Below are 21942 nucleotides of genomic sequence, written 5' to 3'. Positions count from 1 at the left end.
CTACTGTTCAAATTTTTTTTGAACCATGGAAATTCTTTTCTCAATTTTGAACTTCAATAAAAATTAATCAAATAATAACAATAAGTTTTTTTTTAAAAAAAAAGAATGTTTCCAAAATCTATAGCAAAAATGATAATAAAAAAGGTTACAAAAATCAACACTAGAATAGCAAATCAGATATTTTAGATTTGTATTTAAAAAAGAAAAAGAAAATCATTTAGGAAAACTCCTTTCGGGTCATCCGTTTTAGAAAGAAGACCCGAGCCCATAGTCCGTCTTCCCAAAGACTAAAATCGAAAATTCCACGCACGGGAAGTGTGATTATGCAAAACCGCTAAAAAAAAAATGGTGAACTTCTTGCTTAAGATCAAAGCGGAGCTCGAGAACCTCACGAATCTTCAGCCTCAAGATGGTTGCGACGACCCCAACTTCCCTTACCTTTTCAAAGTAATCCTCTTGGCTCTTAATATCATTCAATTTTCTTGAGTTTGTTTCATTAATCTCTTCCAACGTCCTGCCTTCTTTTCCATTACATTTCTTCAATCCTTTTTTCAATTTCTAACTTATTCACTAGTACTTGTCGAATTCGAAGTGAATTTGATATGTCTGCATGTTCCACTTTATCATCCTCCTCTTGACTTGAAATGTTATATTGTCGTTTTCGGATTTTTATCCCTGGAATTGATCCGAGGACATCATGTTTGGTGATGATTCTTGGATTCCTTCTCTTTCTAGCTGCTATTGGTTGGTTTTTACCGTATTTTCCTCCTTGATTGTGTTAATTGAGCTTGTTTGTTTGTATTATTTGTGTGCTATCTTCCGTTTGAAGGTGAAATGCGGGAGATGCGGGGAGGTGAGCCAGAAAGAAACGTGTGTGACCTTGGGTGAAACTATTCCTCTCCAAGCGGGTAAAGGGACTACTAATCTCGTTCAAAAGGTAATTCTCTTTTAAAGATGCTCATATTCTGGAAAGTATGTAGATCAGTTATTGACATAAAGATGGTCGTTCCAGGTTGATGAGAAAATGAAGGGAAATAGTAGGAAAGTTCTGGCTTCTATACATTTAAAGAAGTGTGTGTATGAGACTGAGTGGTTGTCCTCTAGTAACCATTAGAAGTAGATTTTGATTTTTGTAATTCCACTTTAAAGTTATACAATAATATAAAGTTCTTGTCAGATTGTGGTGGCCCTTCATTTCAATCAATTTTCAAAGCAATGGTACTAGTAGGATCCAGTCACTGGTATTCTTAACTTTTTAACGCTCACGGTTGGCTTGAGTGTACTTCAACTAGTTAAGACATATGCTCTCGACCAAGATTTCAGAGGTTCAAGTCCTTCACCCACACTTATTGAACAGAAAAAAAGAAAAAATTGACACCCAAGATCACTAATTCTTAGTTCACCACCACGGTTGACCTAGTGTTTAGTGAGGTCCATGTGAATAATAAAAGGCTTGGAGAGAACGAGCTCTAGTTGGTCTCATGAAAATAGGCGGAGATGTGCACAAGTTAGTCCTAGCCTGGCAATTACAGGTGGACAAAAGAAAACAGACTAATACTTAATTTAGCATTTGTTTCTTACTTAAGCTTCATCCATTCCTTATTTTAATTTGATTATTGGTGTACATTTTTAGAAAAATAAAATAATGCAGTATGCCACTGCTGTTGTATTTGAAAACTTGGGTCAATAGTCAAACTGACATTAAGATATCAGTTCTTAAGTGATGTGGAAATCGAAAATGGTGATATGTTTTCTGAAAACTAATGTTTTCCAATATCATTTGACCATGAAGTTATAACATTTTTCAGCATTTCGTGTTTGGTGTGAAATTTAGTTCTGAAATTAAGAACTTGTGGCAATTTTAAGGAAATGGCTAGAAAATTAAATTTGATTAGTTGTCCAAGATGATTGTCTTGTATCAGATTATGCTTTATTTCAAATAGTAGGTTCAATAGTTTCCATTTGCACTTAAAGATTTCCTCCGAACTCAACTACAATGTTAATGCTCTTTATCTTATAGTGCAAGTTCTGTGGGAGGGAAGGAACTATCACAATGATTCCGGGGCGAGGTAAACCATTGACTCAGGAAATAAGTGAATCAGGGGGTTTCTCTCCGTTGATGTTATTTGACTGCAGAGGTTATGATCCTATGGGCTTTATATTTGGACCTGGATGGAAAGTAGAATCTGTAAGTCTTCCAATTAATAATGAACATGAAGTATTTAACACGGCCTACCTGTTTTTGAATTCCACGATCATGTATAACTTCATTTTTTTCAAAATCAAACATATATAACTTGTTGATCATGCAGATTCACAACGTTTTGGCATGAGACTAGAATTTTTTTTCCCTTCTCTCTCTCTGTCCTTGAAGATTAATATTTTTCGAAATATAGGCACGCAAGGTTAACAACTAGATAAAAAAATTAAGAATATGGCATAGATACTTGCTCTTTTATTTTAATCATGCTGGCATATAGTTTAGCTTTAACTTACGAATTCTGAAGAATATTGTTTGGCTATATATTGTTACAGATTTATTCCTAAAGTTGAGTTGCCTTGTTTTGTTTGCAGATAGAGGGGACTAAATTTGAGGATATTGACTTAAATGGAGGTGAGTATGCAGAGTATGATGAGAAGGGAGAATGCCCTGTCATGATTTCCAGTCTAGAAGCCAAATTTGAGTTATTAAAGTAGGAGATAATTATATGCAAATTATTATATCTCCCACTGTAAAAGAAAATGATCATATTTGAATGCCCCTCATCTATCTGTTCTCTTTTTCTTTTTAAATAAGAATGAAGTTTGAGGAGTTGGCATGAACGGTCTTTATTTGTTTCCTTTTCTTCCCAGTACCTCTCTCTCTCTCTCTCTCTCTCTCTCTCTTTCTTTCTTTTTTTTCAACCTATGTATTGCTCAAAACTAGTTGAATATATTTATATATATAGTTCTCGAAATTCCAAAAAGATAAATAGTCCAAACTTCACCGCTCGTTTGACCAAGGACATGTTTTCCATAATCCTCCATTTCTCTCTTTTTTTACTGTTTCATTCCTTACTCAATACTTCTCGCTCCTTCACCCGAACACTACTTAAATTTGCATCATTAGATTATACAGAATCTCATTCGAGATTTAATTACAATGCCAAAAATGCCCTTAATTGGTTCACTTTGTTGGTGTTGAACTCGATTTTAAATCTTTACCACCCTAGATACTATTGAACTAACTGAAGATTATTAACATAACTTGGACTCTTCATTATCTTTTTTTTTTTTTTTTATCAATTGTAAATTGATAGGTTTACAAACAAGCTGATATAGTCGAACAATAATAGCATTTACATGATAAAAAAGAAGAAAGAAAAAAAAAAAAAGTGGTTATTACTTATTAAAAGAGAGTTTGTGTGGAAAGGACGATATTGGCGTGCATAAAAAGAAGTTTCTGGAACCATATTAAAAAGAAGCCAGTGGCCAATCACTCTTACCTGTCATTTCCTAACAACACAGCGCGGTCACTCTATCCTGGGCCCCACGTTCACAACAACTATTTTTCCCATTATTGGCTTGTCGGCCCCACCCCCCATCATTTTTACTTTTCCTTCTTTCCCTTTTTGGGTTTTCTTCACTCCACGCTCTAATTTTCCACCGTCCCCATCTTCTCACATCCCTTCGATGCTTATCGTACATAACACGCGCCATTGTCGCATCTGGATGAATTCAATATTATTTCCCCCATGGTTTCCACTAACCCTAAACCAAATAGAATCTTCCACTTTTACAACGGACTCATTAACGTTATGAACCAAACGACGCTGTTTTGCTTCTTTTTGGTTAGCTAAATTAATTCGATGAGATTAATGCTAATAACTTTCTTAATTTTATTTATAGTTGTAAATAATTTTGTTTATGTATTTTTATTTCTATACATAATCTATCACATCCATTGTCTCATCTTTATTTTAAAGAGAAAGAATATCTCTCTCAAAAAGAAAAGTATTTTGTTTGAAACTTTAATAGCATCCTTTGAATTTGGACCTTATATAAAAGCTGAGAAGTAAAGAGATATTTAATATCATTATTCTAATTTTAAAATTAATGTCCATTGTTTATTATTATTGTTTTGAAAAAAACGTTTGTTGAACTAAAATGTTTGATTAGTGCCCATATATATTAAAAAAATATATGATCATGAGTCATTACTATTCAATTACTATTCAATTCATGGAAAATGTGATTCTAAACATATAGTCACCTTATGTTAAAGATAGGTGAACCCAAATAAGCATCATCCTGAGGGAACATGTTGGTTTAGTAGTTGATTTAGGGGAGGATTGCTAAAGTTTGAAATCATCGACGAGGATGAGGCATAAAAGGCGTTGGCCATTTTTCAAGCTCTAATACCAAAATAAAGAGTGAAGACAAGAGTATTTGTAAGAAACCGATTCTCTATTTTCTCCAAATGAGTATTTGATCCAATATAAGTTAACTCAAACAGACACTGTCTTGAGGGACATGTTGGAGAAGATGAGAGTCTCACATTGGAAAAAACAATGTGACTCATACTCCATATAAGATAGATGAACTACTCCTCTCAAGTGTAAATTTGTAGATAAAACGTCAATAAATAATTTAAAATTGATATTTTAATCTCATCCCAACAAGTACATGTACCATAAAAGTTGTTGAATAGATGAGATCGATGTTACTGATAAAAAATCTAATAAACTTAGGATGGATGAAAATCATCCAAAGACCTTCCAAACCTATAGTTTGCAACGTAATATTAGTAAGTATAAATATCTTAATGAAGCTGATAAATATCGTACTAACTTAATAAAACAGTTCACACCTTTTTTTTTTATACATATTTCGAATATGACAACTATGACAAATAATTAATAATATGAAACGATTATCTAAAGGTTATTAGATGATTATTACTTTTAAACTTACTGCTTTTCAAATTTATAACGTATTAATTTTTTTTCTACTTTTCAAAAGCTTAAAAAAGAAAAACAAAATAATAGTGATAATATATATAACCATACAGCAAACGTTAAAGTTTAAAATTGAAAAGAAAAAAAAAAAAGCATGAATGGAATAAATCCGTTGAAAAAGAAAGAAAAAAAAAAGGTGTAAAATGGAATTTAAAAACAAAAAATTACTTTATATTTGTTGTGTAGTTGTTGATGGCTAAAATGTTGTGCGGTGGAAAGAGAATGCATATATTCCCCGTCGATGCTCTTTGTGGAAAAGGGAACCACACCCATATATGAGCTGTCTTTCAACCATTCGCCAGCTTGCACCTCCCCGTTTCTCTCTATATATCTCTCCTTCTACTATTTCCCTTTCTCATTTCCCAATCAAACGGTTCTCTCCTCTCTCCTCTCTCCCGCCTCAACCCTAACCCCCCGCCCCCATTACCTCTTTTACCCAATGGCCGCCCTCTCCAAAGTTTCTCTCCTCGCTCTCATTGCCCTCATCTTCGCCCTTTCCTCCGTCGCCGCTCAGGAGGCTCCGGCTCCCAGTCCGGCCTCCCCTGCCACCTCCATTGCTCCTTCGGCCGTCTCCGCTTGCCTTGCTGCTTTCCTTGCTCTCGCCTTCGGATCTACTCTCAGGATCTGAGCTACCGGCCTTCGGATGTGGTGATTGATTTTGCCATGGACTCTTCCATGTATTTGTGATGGTCTGCTTTTCCTTTTTCTTTTTCTTTTCTCTCTTCAACTAAAACCTTGCGCCGCGGAGGAATTTGTTTTAGATGTTTTTCTAAGGGACTTTAATTTCTACACGTTTGGTACAGACGACCTCTTTTGTTTACACATTCTTATATATAGAATGCAGGTTGTGTTGGTTTGTTCACGATTGTGCTATATTTTGTTGGTTATGATTAGTAAATAAATTGTTTCGTTCTTTTTAAATACTCTCTTCTTCTTTACTCTTTCATGCATTCATTCATACGAACACACTCGCTTATTATATCTAACTGCAACAATTTCTTTGAGATTCTTCGCTTAGCCAAAACAATTTGGTAATTCTCACTGTAATTGATTGATTAATTTCTTCTTGAAGAGAGAGAGAGAGAGAGAAAAAAAAAACCCCATCAGAAATCATTTTGTGTACTACCGAATTAAGTTGAGGATTATTAAATTGTGGAATTCCAAGATTTGTAAGGCATATTTAATAATTTGAAATCTGGACCAACAGAAGTCCAATTGAAGTAGAATTTGTGGGGCAGCGAGGCATGTGCAATGAATAATGAAAACCCGAAAGGGAAAGGTGCCAATAATTTTATGGTTGGCAATTTTTACAGCTAGAGAATTGATGACAAGAACATGGTTGCCTTTTTTGCTTTTCTTTTTTCTTCTCTAAGAAGGACGAATCCAAAGCATATAGAGAATTATTTATATTAATGAAATGGTATATTGGTTGATTTCTGTTGTCCACTAATAAAGTCTACTTGTGATCTTTGTGATGCTCAACTCAAATATATTTTCATTTTGAGTTCTTTTTTCCTTTTCTTTATTCATTCTTTTTATTTTATATACTCGATAGAATTTATTTTGCATACCCTTTTGAACTCACATGAAGTTTATTTGATTGTTTCAAGAAATTTACAATTCTAAATATTGCAATATTAGCTTTTTATGATTTACATTTAATTTTTTAATACCATGGCAATCCAGCCATTATAGATTTAAAATTATGTTTAAATCTAAGAATGTTTTTTCTGTAAAAGTTAGAAGAAAAGTATTTTGGTAACATAGAGTTCTTCCTCTCCTTAATTTCATGTTTTATGTTTTATCTTAAATATGTGTTTGGAAACAAATTCAATTAGATTATAATTTTAAAATTTGTTTAACGTGTTTGTAATATATTTATAAATCATAAAACTAGCTAATTAACAATAAATATGATTCAAAGAGAGTTGTAGTTTAGTCTCTACCATTTGAAGAATTTCATTATAAAATAATAGTTTCATTATTCTCTATGATTTTGTCAAACCAAAGGAAATACCTTCTACTGTTTACGTAAGTTGTTATCATAAGTTATTGTATGAAACTTTTTTTTTTTTTTGTGTTAATTTTAAGAAAAAATATGTTGAAGAAAGAAATAGTTTGAAGGAGAGGAAGGGGTGGGTGTAAAGTGTGGGAAATTAAAGTTGGGAACTTCGGGAAATTAGGCTTTTGATTTAGTATGTGAAGAAGGATGAGGAGAAAGAAAAAAAAAAAGATAGAGAATCAACTGACGCAGTTGTAGTAAAGTGATAATCCGAGTTTTTTTCATTCTTGGAGGATTTGTTTTTCTAAAAGTTAGTTGATAAGCCAATATATCTTTACACAAAAGAAAAAAAGAAAAAGCTCTTTAATCCATAAACAAATGTAGCTTCCACCCTCATTTCTATTTTCAATCTAAGAATTGGTAATTTCTACTTGAAAACCGTTATCAAAAGGATCAACTTAGAACTAAAAAATTAGAATAATTACAATTTCATTATGCTAATAAAATCAATTAGCCAAGAGAAAATCTACAACTTATATATATATATATATATTTTATATTTATGTAATTCACATAATTAAAAGCTTCTTCCCCTCCTCTCCACAAAATCACAACAAAACAGTGGTTCTAAATTAATTTGGTATGTGATCAGAAACTCTCCTCTTTTCCTCACTCGGACTCCGACTCCATGTTCACTATTGCCTTAAGCCCTCTTGGTCTCTGCATCCCAAACACATTCAAATAACAAGAATCAATTCTTACAATTCACAAATTAATAAACACAAAAAATAGAAGAAAAAAAATACATACCTTTTTAGAAATTTTCTTCTCCCTTACTTCGTATCTCTCCAACGTTAAATCACATAGCCACGTCCCCGGACTCACCAGCTGCCACCACCAAATAGCAAACACCAAACACCAAACACCAAACCAACACACAAATTAAATAAATCCTGAACAAAATGTAATATACTTTTACAAATATTATTTATAGAAAAGTAAAAGGGAAGAGGGAAATTAAGAATTTATTACAAAAAGTAAGGTTGAATGTGAACATGATTATTTAGATAAAAGAAAAAGAAACCCAAAGGACTCCCAACTGTTGAAGGCGAGGATGGGACAACTCAGCGATTGTCTATCTGTCGACTAGTAATTGGTTAAACCATTCATTCACCCACACACAATGCCTTCATTTCCGGTAAATAACACTCAAACCATATCTCTCCACGTGGCATTCCATCAACCTTCCATTGCCACAACTCTCCCCTTAATATCTCTCTCTCACCCCCACACCCCCCTTTTTCGTTTTATTTTCAATTAATGCTCTCATTGAATAATTACTAGGAAATAAATATTCGGTGAAAATTAAAAGAAAATTAGGGTTCAAATAAATAATTAAAGCAGAAGTAATAATGATATTAATAATTAATAATTAATAATTAATAATTATAGCGCATGAGAATCAGTTCGTAACTAAGGAAGAAAAAGTAATTAAAACCAATAAAAGAAAAGGTAGAGAACGAATCTGGAAAAGTAAAGACGGGGGGATTGGTGTTTTGCTTACATTGATGGTGCGTTGAATAATTTTTGCTCGTTTTTTAGGTCTCTGAGGCAGTTTTGACCCTTTGATCGCCATGAAATCTTCTTCCTTCTCTTTGTTCGTTAAAGCTATTACGAACTTCGGTGGCCAAACCGGCAGCGCTTGCGGCGGTGCAGTTGGTTCTCCGCTGCCGGAAGATGACCCACCTTTTTTTGTGTCTGAGGTAGCGGCGGATTTATGGTGGTGGTCGTGATGAGACGGTGGTGGTTTTTTCTCCGGCGCTGCCCTGTCCGGAGAAGTAATTGCTCTGACACCGCCGTTGGATTGGGCTCTCATCGTACCGGAAATCTCAGAGTTCCTAATCAAATTTTTTTAAAAACAAAAACTCAGTCTCTGTTTGTTTACTACTTAGTTTCACCAAAAAGTTCTTTTTTTTAAAAAAAAGACTCCCAACCCCACAAGACATACACACATAGATTACCAAAACAAAAGGCCTAAAGAACAAATCTCACGAAAGATTGAAAGATTACTCATTAAAGAAGAAGAAAAAAAAAAAGGGAAAAAAGAAGAAAAGCAAATTTAATTTATTTACGTTCGTGGGCTGAAATTACGGGAATGACCTTGGAGGATGTTGGAGTTCGTTGGGGGAAATCTGGCTTAGAATTTGCGTACAAAATGGGGGACTTCGTCTCTATTCTTTCATTCAATGGCTTAGATTTTTCTTAAGGACAAACCTGTCTTTTCAAATCATGACTACCTCGCCCCAACCTCAGCCTTTGGATCTACAAGTTCGAGATTACGTGTCCGCTCCAGGGCAGCCGATCTGGAGACACTCTGGGGACACCAGTGGTCACTGCGATTGATGATCCGACGGCTATTATTCCACAGTGAAAACGACACGTGGAAGAAATGGAAGACGTGTCCTAATCAACGAGGCTAAATTGCGTCCTTCAATGTTTGGTTCATCATTTCATCAGATTCCAATACCAAGTTGCATTTATACAATTATTTTTTTATTGTTTGAAAAAGAAAGATTATTGAATTTTTTTTTACAATAATGTAGCCAATAAGTGTTAATCATAGACTATGTTGTCAAATATTGATTATGATATGAGTATATAAATAGCGATAATATGTTTCTTAGATATTTAGATATGCAGTGCGTTACAGCAAGCAAATAAAAAGCCCAATAAAATAAAAGCCCAAATAGAAAGGCCCATTTAAAAGAATACATCGGGATTTTGAATCCCATAGCCGGGAAAAAGGAATCTCAAATATCGGATGAGATTTGAACGATCAAAGAGATTAAAAAAGAAATTACGAAAGATTGGCGTTGAAGAAAAGAGAGAGAAACAGAGAGTACCTTAGAATACGCTGAGATGGAGCTGGCGGCGGCGGTAGAACTGGCGGTTGAGGAGAAATCGGCCGTTGACGGAGATTCAAATACCCATTACTCGGATTAAGGTTATGATTAGAAGTTGGTTGGTGGTTATGTATAATCGAGTCTTTATCGGCTCTAACGACTCGCCGGTCCACTCGGACGGTGGTTCTGTGAGCCGGTGCTGCGGCGGAAACATCCTTGGCCTTAACCGGAACTTTCATACACCGGAGACGCTTCCGGTTTCCCCATTGTAACACAAATTCCGACGGCGTTGGCTGCGGTCTCGTTGCGACGGCGACAACGGCGGCTTCGGATCTCGCTCGCAACAACAGCGAGCTGTCCACGCTGGTTCTATCCCTCCCGTTGAGATTATTACTAACGAAATTGCCATGGCTATTGATTCTGAGATTTTCTTTCTCCATATGCTTAATTATATATACACTACCTGTCCCATTTCAAAAGGGGGTTAGTCTGAAGAAAGATTACTCAGAAGATTCTACAATTAAAGTAGCAAAGAGAAACGAAAGGGGAAATGGATAAAAAGCAGGTTCTGCAGTCAATTGGATTCGGATGAAAATCCCGAAGTTACGAAGAAAAATGGACAGAGCAAAGGTGATTAGAAATTTCAAGCACTGAAATATGACGTTTTCGCCATCAACACTGTAAAAACTTTACTCGAGGAGAACATCAAACAGTCAGAGACCAGAACATGGGGTTTTCTCGATGATCCGAAGACGGAATTCACGAAATTTGAAAAGCCGAACTGGTCTGGGTTTCTGAAGAAAAGTATTGGGAAGACGCTGGGTCTGAAATTAAGAGGAAATTTGAGGGAAAATCTTGAAAATGTGAGGAACTCAAAGAAACAAGAAGAATTTCACATGGAAACAGGGGATCCAGATTTCCCAATGGCTCACAGAGAGATAGAAGATCCTTCCATGGAAGAAGCAACTCGAATTTTTAAATTCTGAAAGCATATTATCAGACCCTAAGAATTCGAACAGAGGAGGAAGCGATAGCTATTGGATGCTGAAGGTAGCAATGAACAGGAAGAAAATCAGACCTGAAATTTCGGACGAAAATAATTAGAACAGAAAGAACAGAGCCTACAAAATACACCAAGAAGATAACCAATCAGTACCTGAAATTTCTGATCTGGGTTTGCCCCCCTCCCCCCCAAGAATCAGCTCTTCCAAAGAACAGAAATCTGCTTATTTCACCGCAGAAAACAAGCGAAATGTAAATCCGAATCCCAGAGTCCGATAATCGCTTGCATTTTTCTCAGTCCAATTCTTCTTCCACTTTCAAAAAAGGTAACAAATCTCTTAGAAACCCCTCAAACGAACAACTAAAATCGCTCTGTATTTATCTGCACAACGAAAATTTCAAGAGTTAGAAACTAATTTCAGAAGATAAGATCTAAACCCAGAACAACAAAGACCTTAAACAGTGAATTGATTTCAATTATCAAACCTTCAAAACTCAAAGTCTCTTCTCCAAAAATTCAACTCCGAATTTATTAAAAAAAAAAAAATCAATTACAGAATCAGCCAAGAAAACAGACCCCAGATTCAAATTCCCCCCCGTCGATTATCTCATCTCTTACAACAATTTCAATGCCTTAAAAGTCGTCAATGACCCGAGCCATCTTAGATCGATTAACCCAGTAATACTATCAAAATTTTAAGCTGTTGGGTGGTTTTGAAAGCTTCAAATGAAGGAAATAATTACAGAGACATCAAGAGAAAGAAATATAAATATGTAGAAGAGAAAGAGAAAGAGAAAGAGAGAGAGAGAGAAAGAGTTAGAAGGGAAGTTTAAAGAGAAGTAGTACAGAGAGGTCCTTCCTCAATGATACAACGAAATGGCCTCTCACCCTTTCAACTCTCTATTTTTATACGCTCTTCCAAGTCCCACATCGCTTAAACCGTTCAGCAATATCCATCTATGACCGTCCATCAAACCATCGTCCGGCTCTGCTTCATCATCTGCTTTTCCGTCCACTGAGAGTCCCGCTCCTTCCTCTCTTCTCCAATCGACCGTTACGTTTATCCCCCCGCGTTAACCAATTTGACGGAATCTTTAACGTCCGTTCATTCTCCTAACAAAAATAAAATAAAATATTCTTTTATATTATTATTTAAGTTTTGTTTTCGTGTGGAACCGCCGATGTGATGGAGCTTTAGAGCTTTGGAGCTTAGAGGTTAGAGGTTAGAGGTTAGAGGTTAGATAGAACCGGGAAGGGTACTTAACTATGGTTAGTTTGGAGTATTAACCATGGTTAAAGCATTTGAATAAAAGTGCTTTCGTAATGTCGTATCCGGTCAATACCCAAACCGATTATACGTCCCATGGGGCTCTCCAAATTATTGAACTTTCAATACTTTCATTTCACTGCAATCAATGACCCCTTCAATTCATTCTTTTATAAACATTTATATTAGGGTTTCCTTTAACCAAATATTTATTTCTACCATTCATTCTTACCTTCTCCCTTTTCTACTACCCAAAATTCAAACTATTCTTCTCAAATCTAGTTTGTAATTAGTTTGTAATCCAATCACCTTGCATGTCTTCCTCCCCTTCACCTTCTTTTCAACTTAGATACTTTATTTTATTAATATTCTAACAAATCTACCTCAATACTTTACCATATAATGTATATACATATATTTCAAAGTTTTAAAACTAATTTGGCATAGTTAAAACCTGTAGTGGTAGTGTTCTAATGTATTATTGCATTTTTTAGTTAATTATGATTAATATGTAAATTAATTTTATTTATGATTGGTAGGTAGATTTTTGTAAAATATAAAAATGGATAAAGTTTAAATTTGATAGATACAATTATTAATGGAAAAAACAAAGGATTCTTCACCAACAATTTGACTTTATCCATTGTGATTTTAGAAAACGTTTTGTGGAAGAGAGTCGTGATGTTTCAAAACACCACAATACAATCATTAAATGCAACTCTATATTTCTTCATATTCTTTTACTTTTTTTTCATCTCCAAAACCATCCCATAAATTATTTACCACAAATCCTAATATTATATAAACGAGACACCATTCGTTTGAGTCAATCATACAAAATTACTTAATAAATTTATTTTATATATATGAAAACTTTAATTCTAAAAATTTAAAAATTAAAAATCTTGTCATGATTGAAGACCTCAAGGAAAGTATAACTACTTCCCTACTCGAGGTTTAAACTCTTTACACATGCAATCATATACCAAGAACTGTAAAAAGCTTAGATCATCAACATCGAACGTGTTTTAAAAGATGATAAAATAAAATTGAAATAATAACTTTGAGGCTTACATGTTTCGTACCATTCACTTGCTTACTTAATAATTATAAATTTTATTTTTTAAAATTTTCCTTATACATAATAAAAGTTTTAATTAGTCAAAGGATTTAAATGGAGAATATAAAAGTTATAAAAGAATATGTAAGGACTGAAATGTTATATAAAAGTTCAAATATTGACAAGTTGATATTATATTAATTAGAAACAAACAAGTTAAATTAAAAATTAGAGTTTGTTGTAAACTTCCTAATAATGCAAAGCACTTTTCTCATGTTTATTAATAATTATAAGCTTATATTTATTTTCACTTTCCACTCCTTCCCTAACTTCTAAAAAATCACATCAAACTCACCATTGTACCCTCAAATTTAATAAATGAGTTCGTTTTTTTAAAAAACATTATGTAAATTTAATAAGATTTTATCTTTTTAGCCTATTGTTAGTTCATCACATAACTTTATTTAAACTTCATTTTCGAGCCCCCACTCTACCAAAAAAAGAAAAAAGGGAAAAACCATACAAATAGAATATTTATCATTAGTAGAGAAATAAGTGTATAAATTTTGACTTTTAGTGGATTACGTAAATAATTCGTCAATTTTCTTCTTCTTCTTTTAAAAATCTCCAAACATATTTATAATTATCATTATATTTTTAAACTTCTAGAACAGGTTTAGTTAACCATTTCAATTTTTATTTTTGTTTTCATTTTTCTATTTTCTAATTTTTTATAAAGATAAAAACCATATATATTTGATAATGTTGTTATTTTAAAGATGTCCTTTCATTTTCAATTTTTCTTTATAATTTTAAAAAAAGTTTTTTTTTAAAAAATAAAAATAAAAAGTGAATTAGTTACCAAATACACTTTAGTTTTTAAAAACCAATTAAAAAACAAAAACAAAGAAAGATTACCAATAAAGGCACATGCGTATTTATGTATAAATAAAGGTTATGAAATAAAAATGCTTTTAGTCATTATGTGAATTTACCTTTTCCATATTTGAAGTTTTATCTACTTTTTAAGAAGGAAAAAAAGAAAAAGATAAAAAGACTTTTGTTCCTTTTCGTTTTTCCAAATGAGAGAGCATATGAAGAAGATTTTCTTCTTTTTTTTTTCTTTTTCTTTTGGTGCCTTTGTTCAGTAGTGGGGTTGATTTTTTAATAAGAAACTTTTGTCCATCCATTTGTATTTTGTAATATTAAGATCATACTCATTTTAAAAGAAACAAAATAATCAAATCATACTCGTTGAATTTAAACAAAAGTATGTATCCATATTAGTTTTCGTCTCGTTGACTCTTAATGAAAAGGTGAATTTAGCTTGTTAGTAATTGACATAATTCTAATTCAAGAGTCAATTTTTTATTTTCATCTCCGTAATAATGATATTGAAAAAGGTATCATTAGATGCTCCACTAGAAAAAAAAAAATATCCAATTCCCTAACTATTACCTTTGAATTCAAAATCATTTGATTCATATAGTTGGCAACTAGTTTAATTTCTTCAAACACAATCATTCGAATAAATTATTAAATCATCACATATACCTCTTAATCAACTTTTCCTTTCAACTAGGAACTATATATATATATAATAAAAAATTGAAAGAATACTATTTTAACAAACAAAAAAATTATTGAAGCCTAAAAGTAAAAAAACTTAAAGTTCTATAGACCAGAAACTACATTTGAAATCTTTATTTTCTTGGAGAATTATGAGATTTTGAGAATTATGTATGGAACCAATTCTGATTCATAATTTGGGGTTTAAACAAAACAACCAAATCGAGTTTCAATAATTGATATTCCATCCCTTTACTAAACAACGAGAAAATAATAAAGTAAATTTAAAGCCACGATTAAAAGAATTACTAAGATGACAAATGTTACATATTCTATCTAACTAAACTCAATATTAAGATGATGAAAGAGTGAATCATATTTTCATTATATCTTAAAAAAATTACAAATATAGTATAGAAACCAACATTCACATTCAGATAAGATGCAAAAGGAACTCTTTTTTTTTTTTTTTTTACAATATAAATTGATGGTATTAAAACAATAAAGTTAAAGAACATGAAATTAGATGGTATTAAAATAATAAAAGGAAAGAAACAAAGCGTGCAAAAGTGGGAATAATAGAAGAATGTGGATCCAGGGAGGTGGAGAATGGGGGCACACACACACACACACACACACAAACAGTATCCCAATAATCCCAATATGTGGATTTATCTCTTCCCCCACTAAATTCTATACCAAAACATCTAACCATTTTCAACTACCACAACCCACAAACTCCCCATTCTACTTTTAAAATTGACGAAAGTTTAAACAAGTGAAGGAGGAAAGGAGTGGAGCCTACCCTTCTCACCCATATCCCATCTATAAGTATAGCCCACCTCTTATGCCTTTTCTCACCAATATTTCAATCATGCATTTTTGTTTTCTCACTTTTCTTCTTTTGGAGGTTGGAATTTTGTATTCATGTGAAAATATATTGTCATTCAATGTAAAAAGCACACCATAATTCTACTACATACAATCAATACATTTGGAATTTTGATCGTTCTTGCCAACACAACCAGAGCCTTCTTCTTATAAACAGATGCGTATTTCTTCAGTTCAACATTTCAATTATATGCCCCTTTTTTCTCACCTAACACAATGGCCTGTGGTTCTATTTACAAATGACTTGTCGTCGACAGACCCATTTGAACATAGATGTGATATAAACAATGGTGGGAGAAACGTACTTCCAAATCCGATGACTGACTTGGGTTTCGTCATCATGCAGTGAAGCCCTTGAGTAGAGAGCTCCAAGGGCCCGGAGGGACACTCATGCAAGCTTGCGCCGATGCCTCCGCCATCTGCTCCTTGCTGATTCCAGCATTGCATAGGTTTGCAAAGGATCTCATGTGTTTCATTCCGTACTGAGACAGAGATCCACAACGTGCCTCAAAGCTCCTAACCTGTTTGTATTGAATCATTTCAGAATTAACTAACTTTTATACTGAGTAAAAATATAACTAAACATCATTTGACTGGTTGACTGAAATGGGCTGTGCAGTATCCAATTATATTGAAATTATACCATATTCCTAAGACAGTTCCAGTCATCAACAAGGGGTCTTCCTGCGGGACGGATGGCTTCAAGCACCTCAGGACCTTCTTTAATTCCAAACAACAGCTTTCCAACTAGCTTCACACTGTTATCGATATGAGCTCTATGGGACATTGCTTCCACGAACTTCTTCTGAGCTTCGACTTTCGTCAGGGAGCCTTCTGGAGCTTTGCGAAACTAAGATCAACAAGCACGGATGGGGTGAGAGGGTCTTGAATGATGTCGAAACCAAAATTAATTTTAAGCAAGAAAAAACCCAAGATTAACAAGTAAATACTACAATCCCTACATTAGAGAGGTGACAAGTGTAGTATTTAAAAAATTGCCACAAAAGTCTCAAAAATTGGATCTAACGCACAAGAATGCTTTGTTCTCACTATCTAAAACAGGAAATATTATCAATTTGGCGAACCTCAAAATATCACTTATTTACTATATACTAGTATACCAAGCAGGGTTCATATATTATCCATTTGAAAATAGAAAAAGAAGAAACTAACCTTCTCCCAAAAGTGGACCAGATCAGCGTCACGCTGATTGGTGAACTTTGTAGCTGGCCTCAAGGAGTTTTCCTCGACAAAAGTGTTGTTCTCATTAGCAGGATCAGTACCCAGATATGAGAACAAAGCGTTCTTGTTGAGCATTAGATCACCGTATTGCATGACATGGGAACCATAGGCATATTGGCCACTTAGCGTCCTTTTTTTCACCTGAAGAAACCAACAGTTCAAATCAGATCAAACGAGCATAATGGGATTTTTTTTCATTTTGATAAACACACTAAAATGTCCTTTAGACTTGGTACATTTAGTACAATTACAAAAGGATGAAAAAATCTGGTAGAAAATTTTTCATTTTTAAGAACCAAATTTAAACTTGGGAAGTTGATTTCTCCTAAAACGGAGGTCCACGTATTCTTACCAGTTCGTATTGCTGGCGTAAACTTTCTGTCTTCAAATTGTGATTATCACTGTTACAGCACGAAAGTAAAAATCTTGAGGTTCTGAATAAAATAAACCACTTCCTCATTATTTTAACTCACGTCATTTGCGTTTGGATCCCTTATTTAAAAGGTAATAATCTGCTTTTGGATCTAATAATTTTGTGAGACTCATTCTTCGGCTTGACAGAACACTAGACACCAGAAGTATGGTGCGGCAGTACATATAACGATGAGAACATGGAAATCAGAACAAATGCCCAAAATCAAAGTTGCACAACATCAAAAAACATTACCTTTTGGATTTCGGCATTGATATCATTTTCTTTTACTGATAAATTAAAACACCAAGCAAAAAACAAAAACAAAAACAACAAAATAACAAAATAACAAAGTATAAAAACAATAGAACAAGCCTACTATTATCTTTTTACCTGTCTTCCAACCAAGCAACACTGTACAAGTCACCCAAGCAAGTATCATACTCTGGTGGAGGACTAGGATAATCCCCTGGACAATAAGTACCCCAACTGCTTTCATAAGCATTTGATGCAGTCGTTGTATAAATGTTCAAACCTTCAGGAAGAAGACCTTCAAAGATACTTCCTGATTCACAAGCTTCGAGATAGAATACCTAAAATATTACAAACAGTTCCACTCTCATTATATATGGTTACATTATAAGGACAGATGCAGTCTCAAGCAATGAACAGTACAATAATATACCAAACTTTTGTAGGATCCAGCAGCATGCTTCTTCTTTAGAACTTTGTTAAGATCGTCAGCATACATATAAGGATAGGTAGGCATCCCTGAACAAGATATATCAGAGATGAGAAATTTCTTATCCATCAAGTAACAAACTAGTTAGAGAAATCTAACACAAGTTTATCTTCGATTAATGTTTTTACAATAATGATACCAATAAGTGTTTCCTAGGTAAATGAGGCTGTACTATCAGTTTCAAATCAAAGCACGCTTTTTAAGATTGAATTTTGGTTGGTTGGCTGCCTTTAAAAGATAATATGGAAATGTAAACTAATCGTGCTATTGTTTACAGATATAAATCAAGCACATCGAGCAACAAACATATCCAAAGAGATGGTGCCAGATAAGCATGATAGGTCACCTCAAATAGTATGCGAACTACACAGAACAAGCCACTCACCAAGCACACCAGGACCACCATGATCACTGTAGTATATGAAAATATGATCATTAGGGCCACTGTCAACAACCTTCCCACTACCCCCTGTAAGAGCAGTTTTGTTTCCAAGAATGGCAGCAAAAAAGTTGTTCACGGTAACATCTTCACCAGTGTAATCCTGCCATGGCCAAAACGTAGAGTGCATAAGTAGCTACCATCAGATGAATCAGGCGTAAAATTAGAATCGATAGGGCAACGAGAAAAAGAAAACCTTCGGGACTCCATGATAAACATCAGAACCCTTTGGATGGTTGATGATGACACCAGGTCTTGGGTTCTCTGGATTGAAGGCAATGTCATCGTACATGAAGACTATGATGTTCTCATCTTTTAGCCCATTTTTCCGCAACAATTGATAAGCATGGCAGATATCAGCCTGGTGGAAAATGAGTTCAGCATTCTCTAAGCCTTTTTAATCAATTAAACCATCTACGACACTCACATAATAAAACAAGGTTGAGAGCAGAATAGTAGCACCTAGACTCTGTTGACTTACGCTTGTTCAACAAATTTATATTAATTCTTAATTATATCTCCATTCTCTCCTTTGATTTGTAACTTTAATTACTGGTTGTGTTTATAGCTCTTTTTTACTTTCCATAGAGGAGTCACAAACTCTTTTTTATTAAGATAATAAATGGTTATATTGACCTTGAAAAATGGTTGAGAGGTTATGGATTCAATTCATGGTGACCACCTACGTAGAATTTAATATCCTGCCTGTTTCCTTGACACCCAAATGCTCATGTGTGCCTCAGCTAGCCCAGATATTCATGAATATATATATACATATATATTATACATAGGAAGTATAAAAGATTACTCCAGTTTAGTACCAAGAAATTTAAACTATGGCTAGTATGGAGTTGAGATTTTGCAACCCAAATAGAGCACTGAAAATAACTGTTACTTGTTAAAATAAAAAAAAAGTCACTACAAACACAAGAAATAAAACTTTTCAAAAGTGCCTTCAAATAAACTTTTGCAGTTAGGCCTTAAACGCTCAGTTACTCGTTCAACATGACAATTATAAACAAGGAAACTTTGTTTGAGAGTAGCTACAGGTAACGTGGTTATTTTGGAGCAAAATCGAAAAGTTATATCGATCACATGGTAGCAACGACAAATGGAAGGGCGTTGAAAAAACCATGTTCTTCGAGAATTTCAGCTCAATTTTTAAGAATTATTAACAGCAACAAATATTTAATTAATTTGAAGGCTTAATTATTTTTTTTCTTTTAAAATAAACTAAGAACATATGTATTGAAAAAAATGAAACGGATAAGAACAGAACTACTACAATTTCTTAATCGAAAAACAGAAAAAAGTCAATCGATCAAAAAAGCAGACGACGAAGAGTAAAGATCAAAAGAATGCAGACTTAGTTTAACTGGAAAAAAAAAAAAAAATCGATCTCACGCCAAGAAGAATCACCGATGATAAAGTTTAGGTTAAAAATAAAAAGCAGTGAGAAAATGGATCAGACAAGTATCAGCAACAGATATAATGCACAACAGACATTTTGGGTAAAAAGTATGAAATACGAACACGAAAACGCCAATCAATCACAAAGGTCAACATCATAACACAACACAAACTTATCAAATGAATTAAAGTCAGTGCAACTTATCAATCGTAGAAAAAAAAACCTGATGCCTGTAATTCCAGTATCCATTAGAACCAGCGATCAAAACAGCCCATCTCGTCCCCACGGAGTCTTCGTCGCTAGCGTCGGAAGCTCCTCCGCGAAAAAATTTCAGTGCCTCGGACGGCAACCGGAGAAAATCACCGGGAAGGTCCCGGGCTCCGGCAGGTAGACCGATTACGGCAAGGAATAGAAGAGAGAGTAAAACTCCGGTGGGGATTCGAGCCATGAAGTTGCCGGGAAACTTGGGCTACACGGTGGGTATAGAACGATGATTACAAATTCACTTAATATATATAAAAAAGAAAATTGGAAATTTTCTTGCGGGTTTTTGTAAAAGACTTAGTTGCCCCTGGTGATGAATCCTGACCTTACACGTGTAATGATAATAGTTGCGGTCATTTTTTCAACTTTAATACATTGCAAGTTGAAGTTGATAGGGAAAGCTATGACCCACTAAATAGCAAATATCAATATTAGGCGAGATTCCTTCGCGGTTGGGTGTGGAATCTTATTATCCGTCCATTTCTCATCTTTTTTCTTCAATCCTTTTTAATACTAAAATATCATTTTCATTCTTTTTTAGTTTCTTCAACTTTAGTAAAACTGTTATCAATCAAATCTTTATTATTGGCTTAATTAATATTTGTTATGATATTAAAATATATTTCTAAAATTTACCCTAATCAGTGGTTTGGGAAGAGATCAATCATAAACTCTCCAAATAAAGAATGGAGGTGATTTTTAAATTGGTTTTATTTAAAGACGGAAGACCGACCTTTTAAAAAAAATAGTTAAAATCATGTTCGTGGTTAAACAAGAGAAATTCATCACTTACATTAAGAGAAAGCTCTTGAATAGATCTATATTCAAATATTAACCAAAATGTTTTTCATTACGTTGCCTACAGTGACGGTATATAATCTTACGCAAGTATATTTAAATAATAAAGTATAAATAAATTTAAATTAAGAACTAATTAATAAATGTTAACTTTAGCTATATTTTATAATTCTAGTAAAATGAAACAATATAGTAGTAGTAGACAAAATAATTGTTGATCATGTTGTATCGTTTCGAACCACTGTTTTGAAAGTAAAATTTAGTTCGACGTCGATACTAAATCGTACATGTCAATTGCTTTTCAAGATTAATTTATTAACTCAAACGTGCACTCGCAAAACTTATAAATAGAATGAAAAATAAACTTTTAGTTATACGAATCAGATAATTATTAGAAAGAAAGAGAAGATAAAAGAGGGCAGAGAATGTGATTGCTTTTTTTCTTTAGAAAATATCATAGAAAGGGATATTGCATTAAAAGTGAAATAATTTGTGGATGATAAGTTATATAATAAATAATCCATTCATAATTAACCTTTGAGTCTTTGACCAAAGTACTTGAATTGTCTTCTAGTTAGAACGGATAAATTATGATATAATATGTCCATTCTCATATACTTTACTTATAAGATCAGATATATACCATAATTCAATCAATAAATATCTTTTTAATTTACCATATGCATATGGTTTTTTTTTTTTTTTTTCATCTCAACAATACTCTAATTTTTTTTAGTAAAGGTAGGAATTAAATTTTCAACCTACAACTTATAAAAATAGTGTTGGTTTTTAACTAGTTAGTTAATATGTTCTTATTATTTTTTAAGCATACTTAGTAGCAAACATATTGTCATGATCCATAACTATTTTTGTATTAGAAATAGAGATTCCGTTTTATAAAGATTTTAAAATTTGTGTTTAATAGGTTCATTAATTTATAAC

The 21942-nt window shown here is 33.4% G+C and overlaps 3 protein-coding genes across 5 annotated transcripts; 1 reads left to right on the top strand and 2 right to left on the bottom strand.

Annotated features, from left to right (window-relative positions):
* The first annotated feature begins 286 nt into the window (after nucleotides 1-286).
* Nucleotides 287-2957, top strand: LOC101215208 (CXXC motif containing zinc binding protein). Its single transcript, XM_004142869.3, has 4 exons — nucleotides 287-447; nucleotides 830-937; nucleotides 2021-2188; nucleotides 2575-2957. The coding sequence occupies exons 1-4, from the start codon at nucleotides 346-348 to the stop codon at nucleotides 2695-2697; spliced, it is 501 nt and encodes a 166-aa protein (XP_004142917.1). The 5' UTR covers nucleotides 287-345; the 3' UTR covers nucleotides 2698-2957.
* A 4390-nt stretch (nucleotides 2958-7347) lies between these two features.
* Nucleotides 7348-11825, bottom strand: LOC101215839. Of its 3 annotated transcripts, none has more exons than XM_011651243.2 (6): nucleotides 11752-11825; nucleotides 11059-11286; nucleotides 9903-10365; nucleotides 8564-8897; nucleotides 7810-7887; nucleotides 7348-7719 (listed from the first exon to the last, which is right to left on the bottom strand). In XM_011651243.2, exons 3-6 carry the CDS (start codon nucleotides 10340-10342, stop codon nucleotides 7669-7671), a joined length of 903 nt encoding a protein of 300 aa, XP_011649545.1. In that variant the 5' UTR covers nucleotides 10343-10365; nucleotides 11059-11286; nucleotides 11752-11825; the 3' UTR covers nucleotides 7348-7668. The 3 variants fall into 3 exon arrangements, with proteins under 3 accessions (XP_011649545.1, XP_004142918.1, XP_011649544.1); XM_004142870.3 differs by having other exon boundaries at nucleotides 11391-11765; XM_011651242.2 differs by lacking the exon at nucleotides 11752-11825 and adding an exon at nucleotides 11482-11743.
* A 3893-nt stretch (nucleotides 11826-15718) lies between these two features.
* LOC101216082 (vacuolar-processing enzyme) lies at nucleotides 15719-20469 on the bottom strand. Its single transcript, XM_004142871.3, has 9 exons — nucleotides 20162-20469; nucleotides 18724-18888; nucleotides 18474-18630; nucleotides 18032-18117; nucleotides 17740-17939; nucleotides 17287-17335; nucleotides 16866-17075; nucleotides 16336-16542; nucleotides 15719-16213 (listed from the first exon to the last, which is right to left on the bottom strand). Exons 1-9 carry the CDS (start codon nucleotides 20384-20386, stop codon nucleotides 16031-16033), a joined length of 1482 nt encoding a protein of 493 aa, XP_004142919.1. The 5' UTR covers nucleotides 20387-20469; the 3' UTR covers nucleotides 15719-16030.
* Nucleotides 20470-21942: the final 1473 nt, after the last annotated feature.

Source organism: Cucumis sativus, chromosome 2 (genome assembly GCF_000004075.3).
Source record: "Cucumis sativus cultivar 9930 chromosome 2, Cucumber_9930_V3, whole genome shotgun sequence".
In the NCBI taxonomy this organism is placed as follows: Eukaryota; Viridiplantae; Streptophyta; class Magnoliopsida; order Cucurbitales; family Cucurbitaceae; genus Cucumis; species Cucumis sativus.
This window is presented reverse-complemented; position numbering and strand designations above follow the sequence as displayed.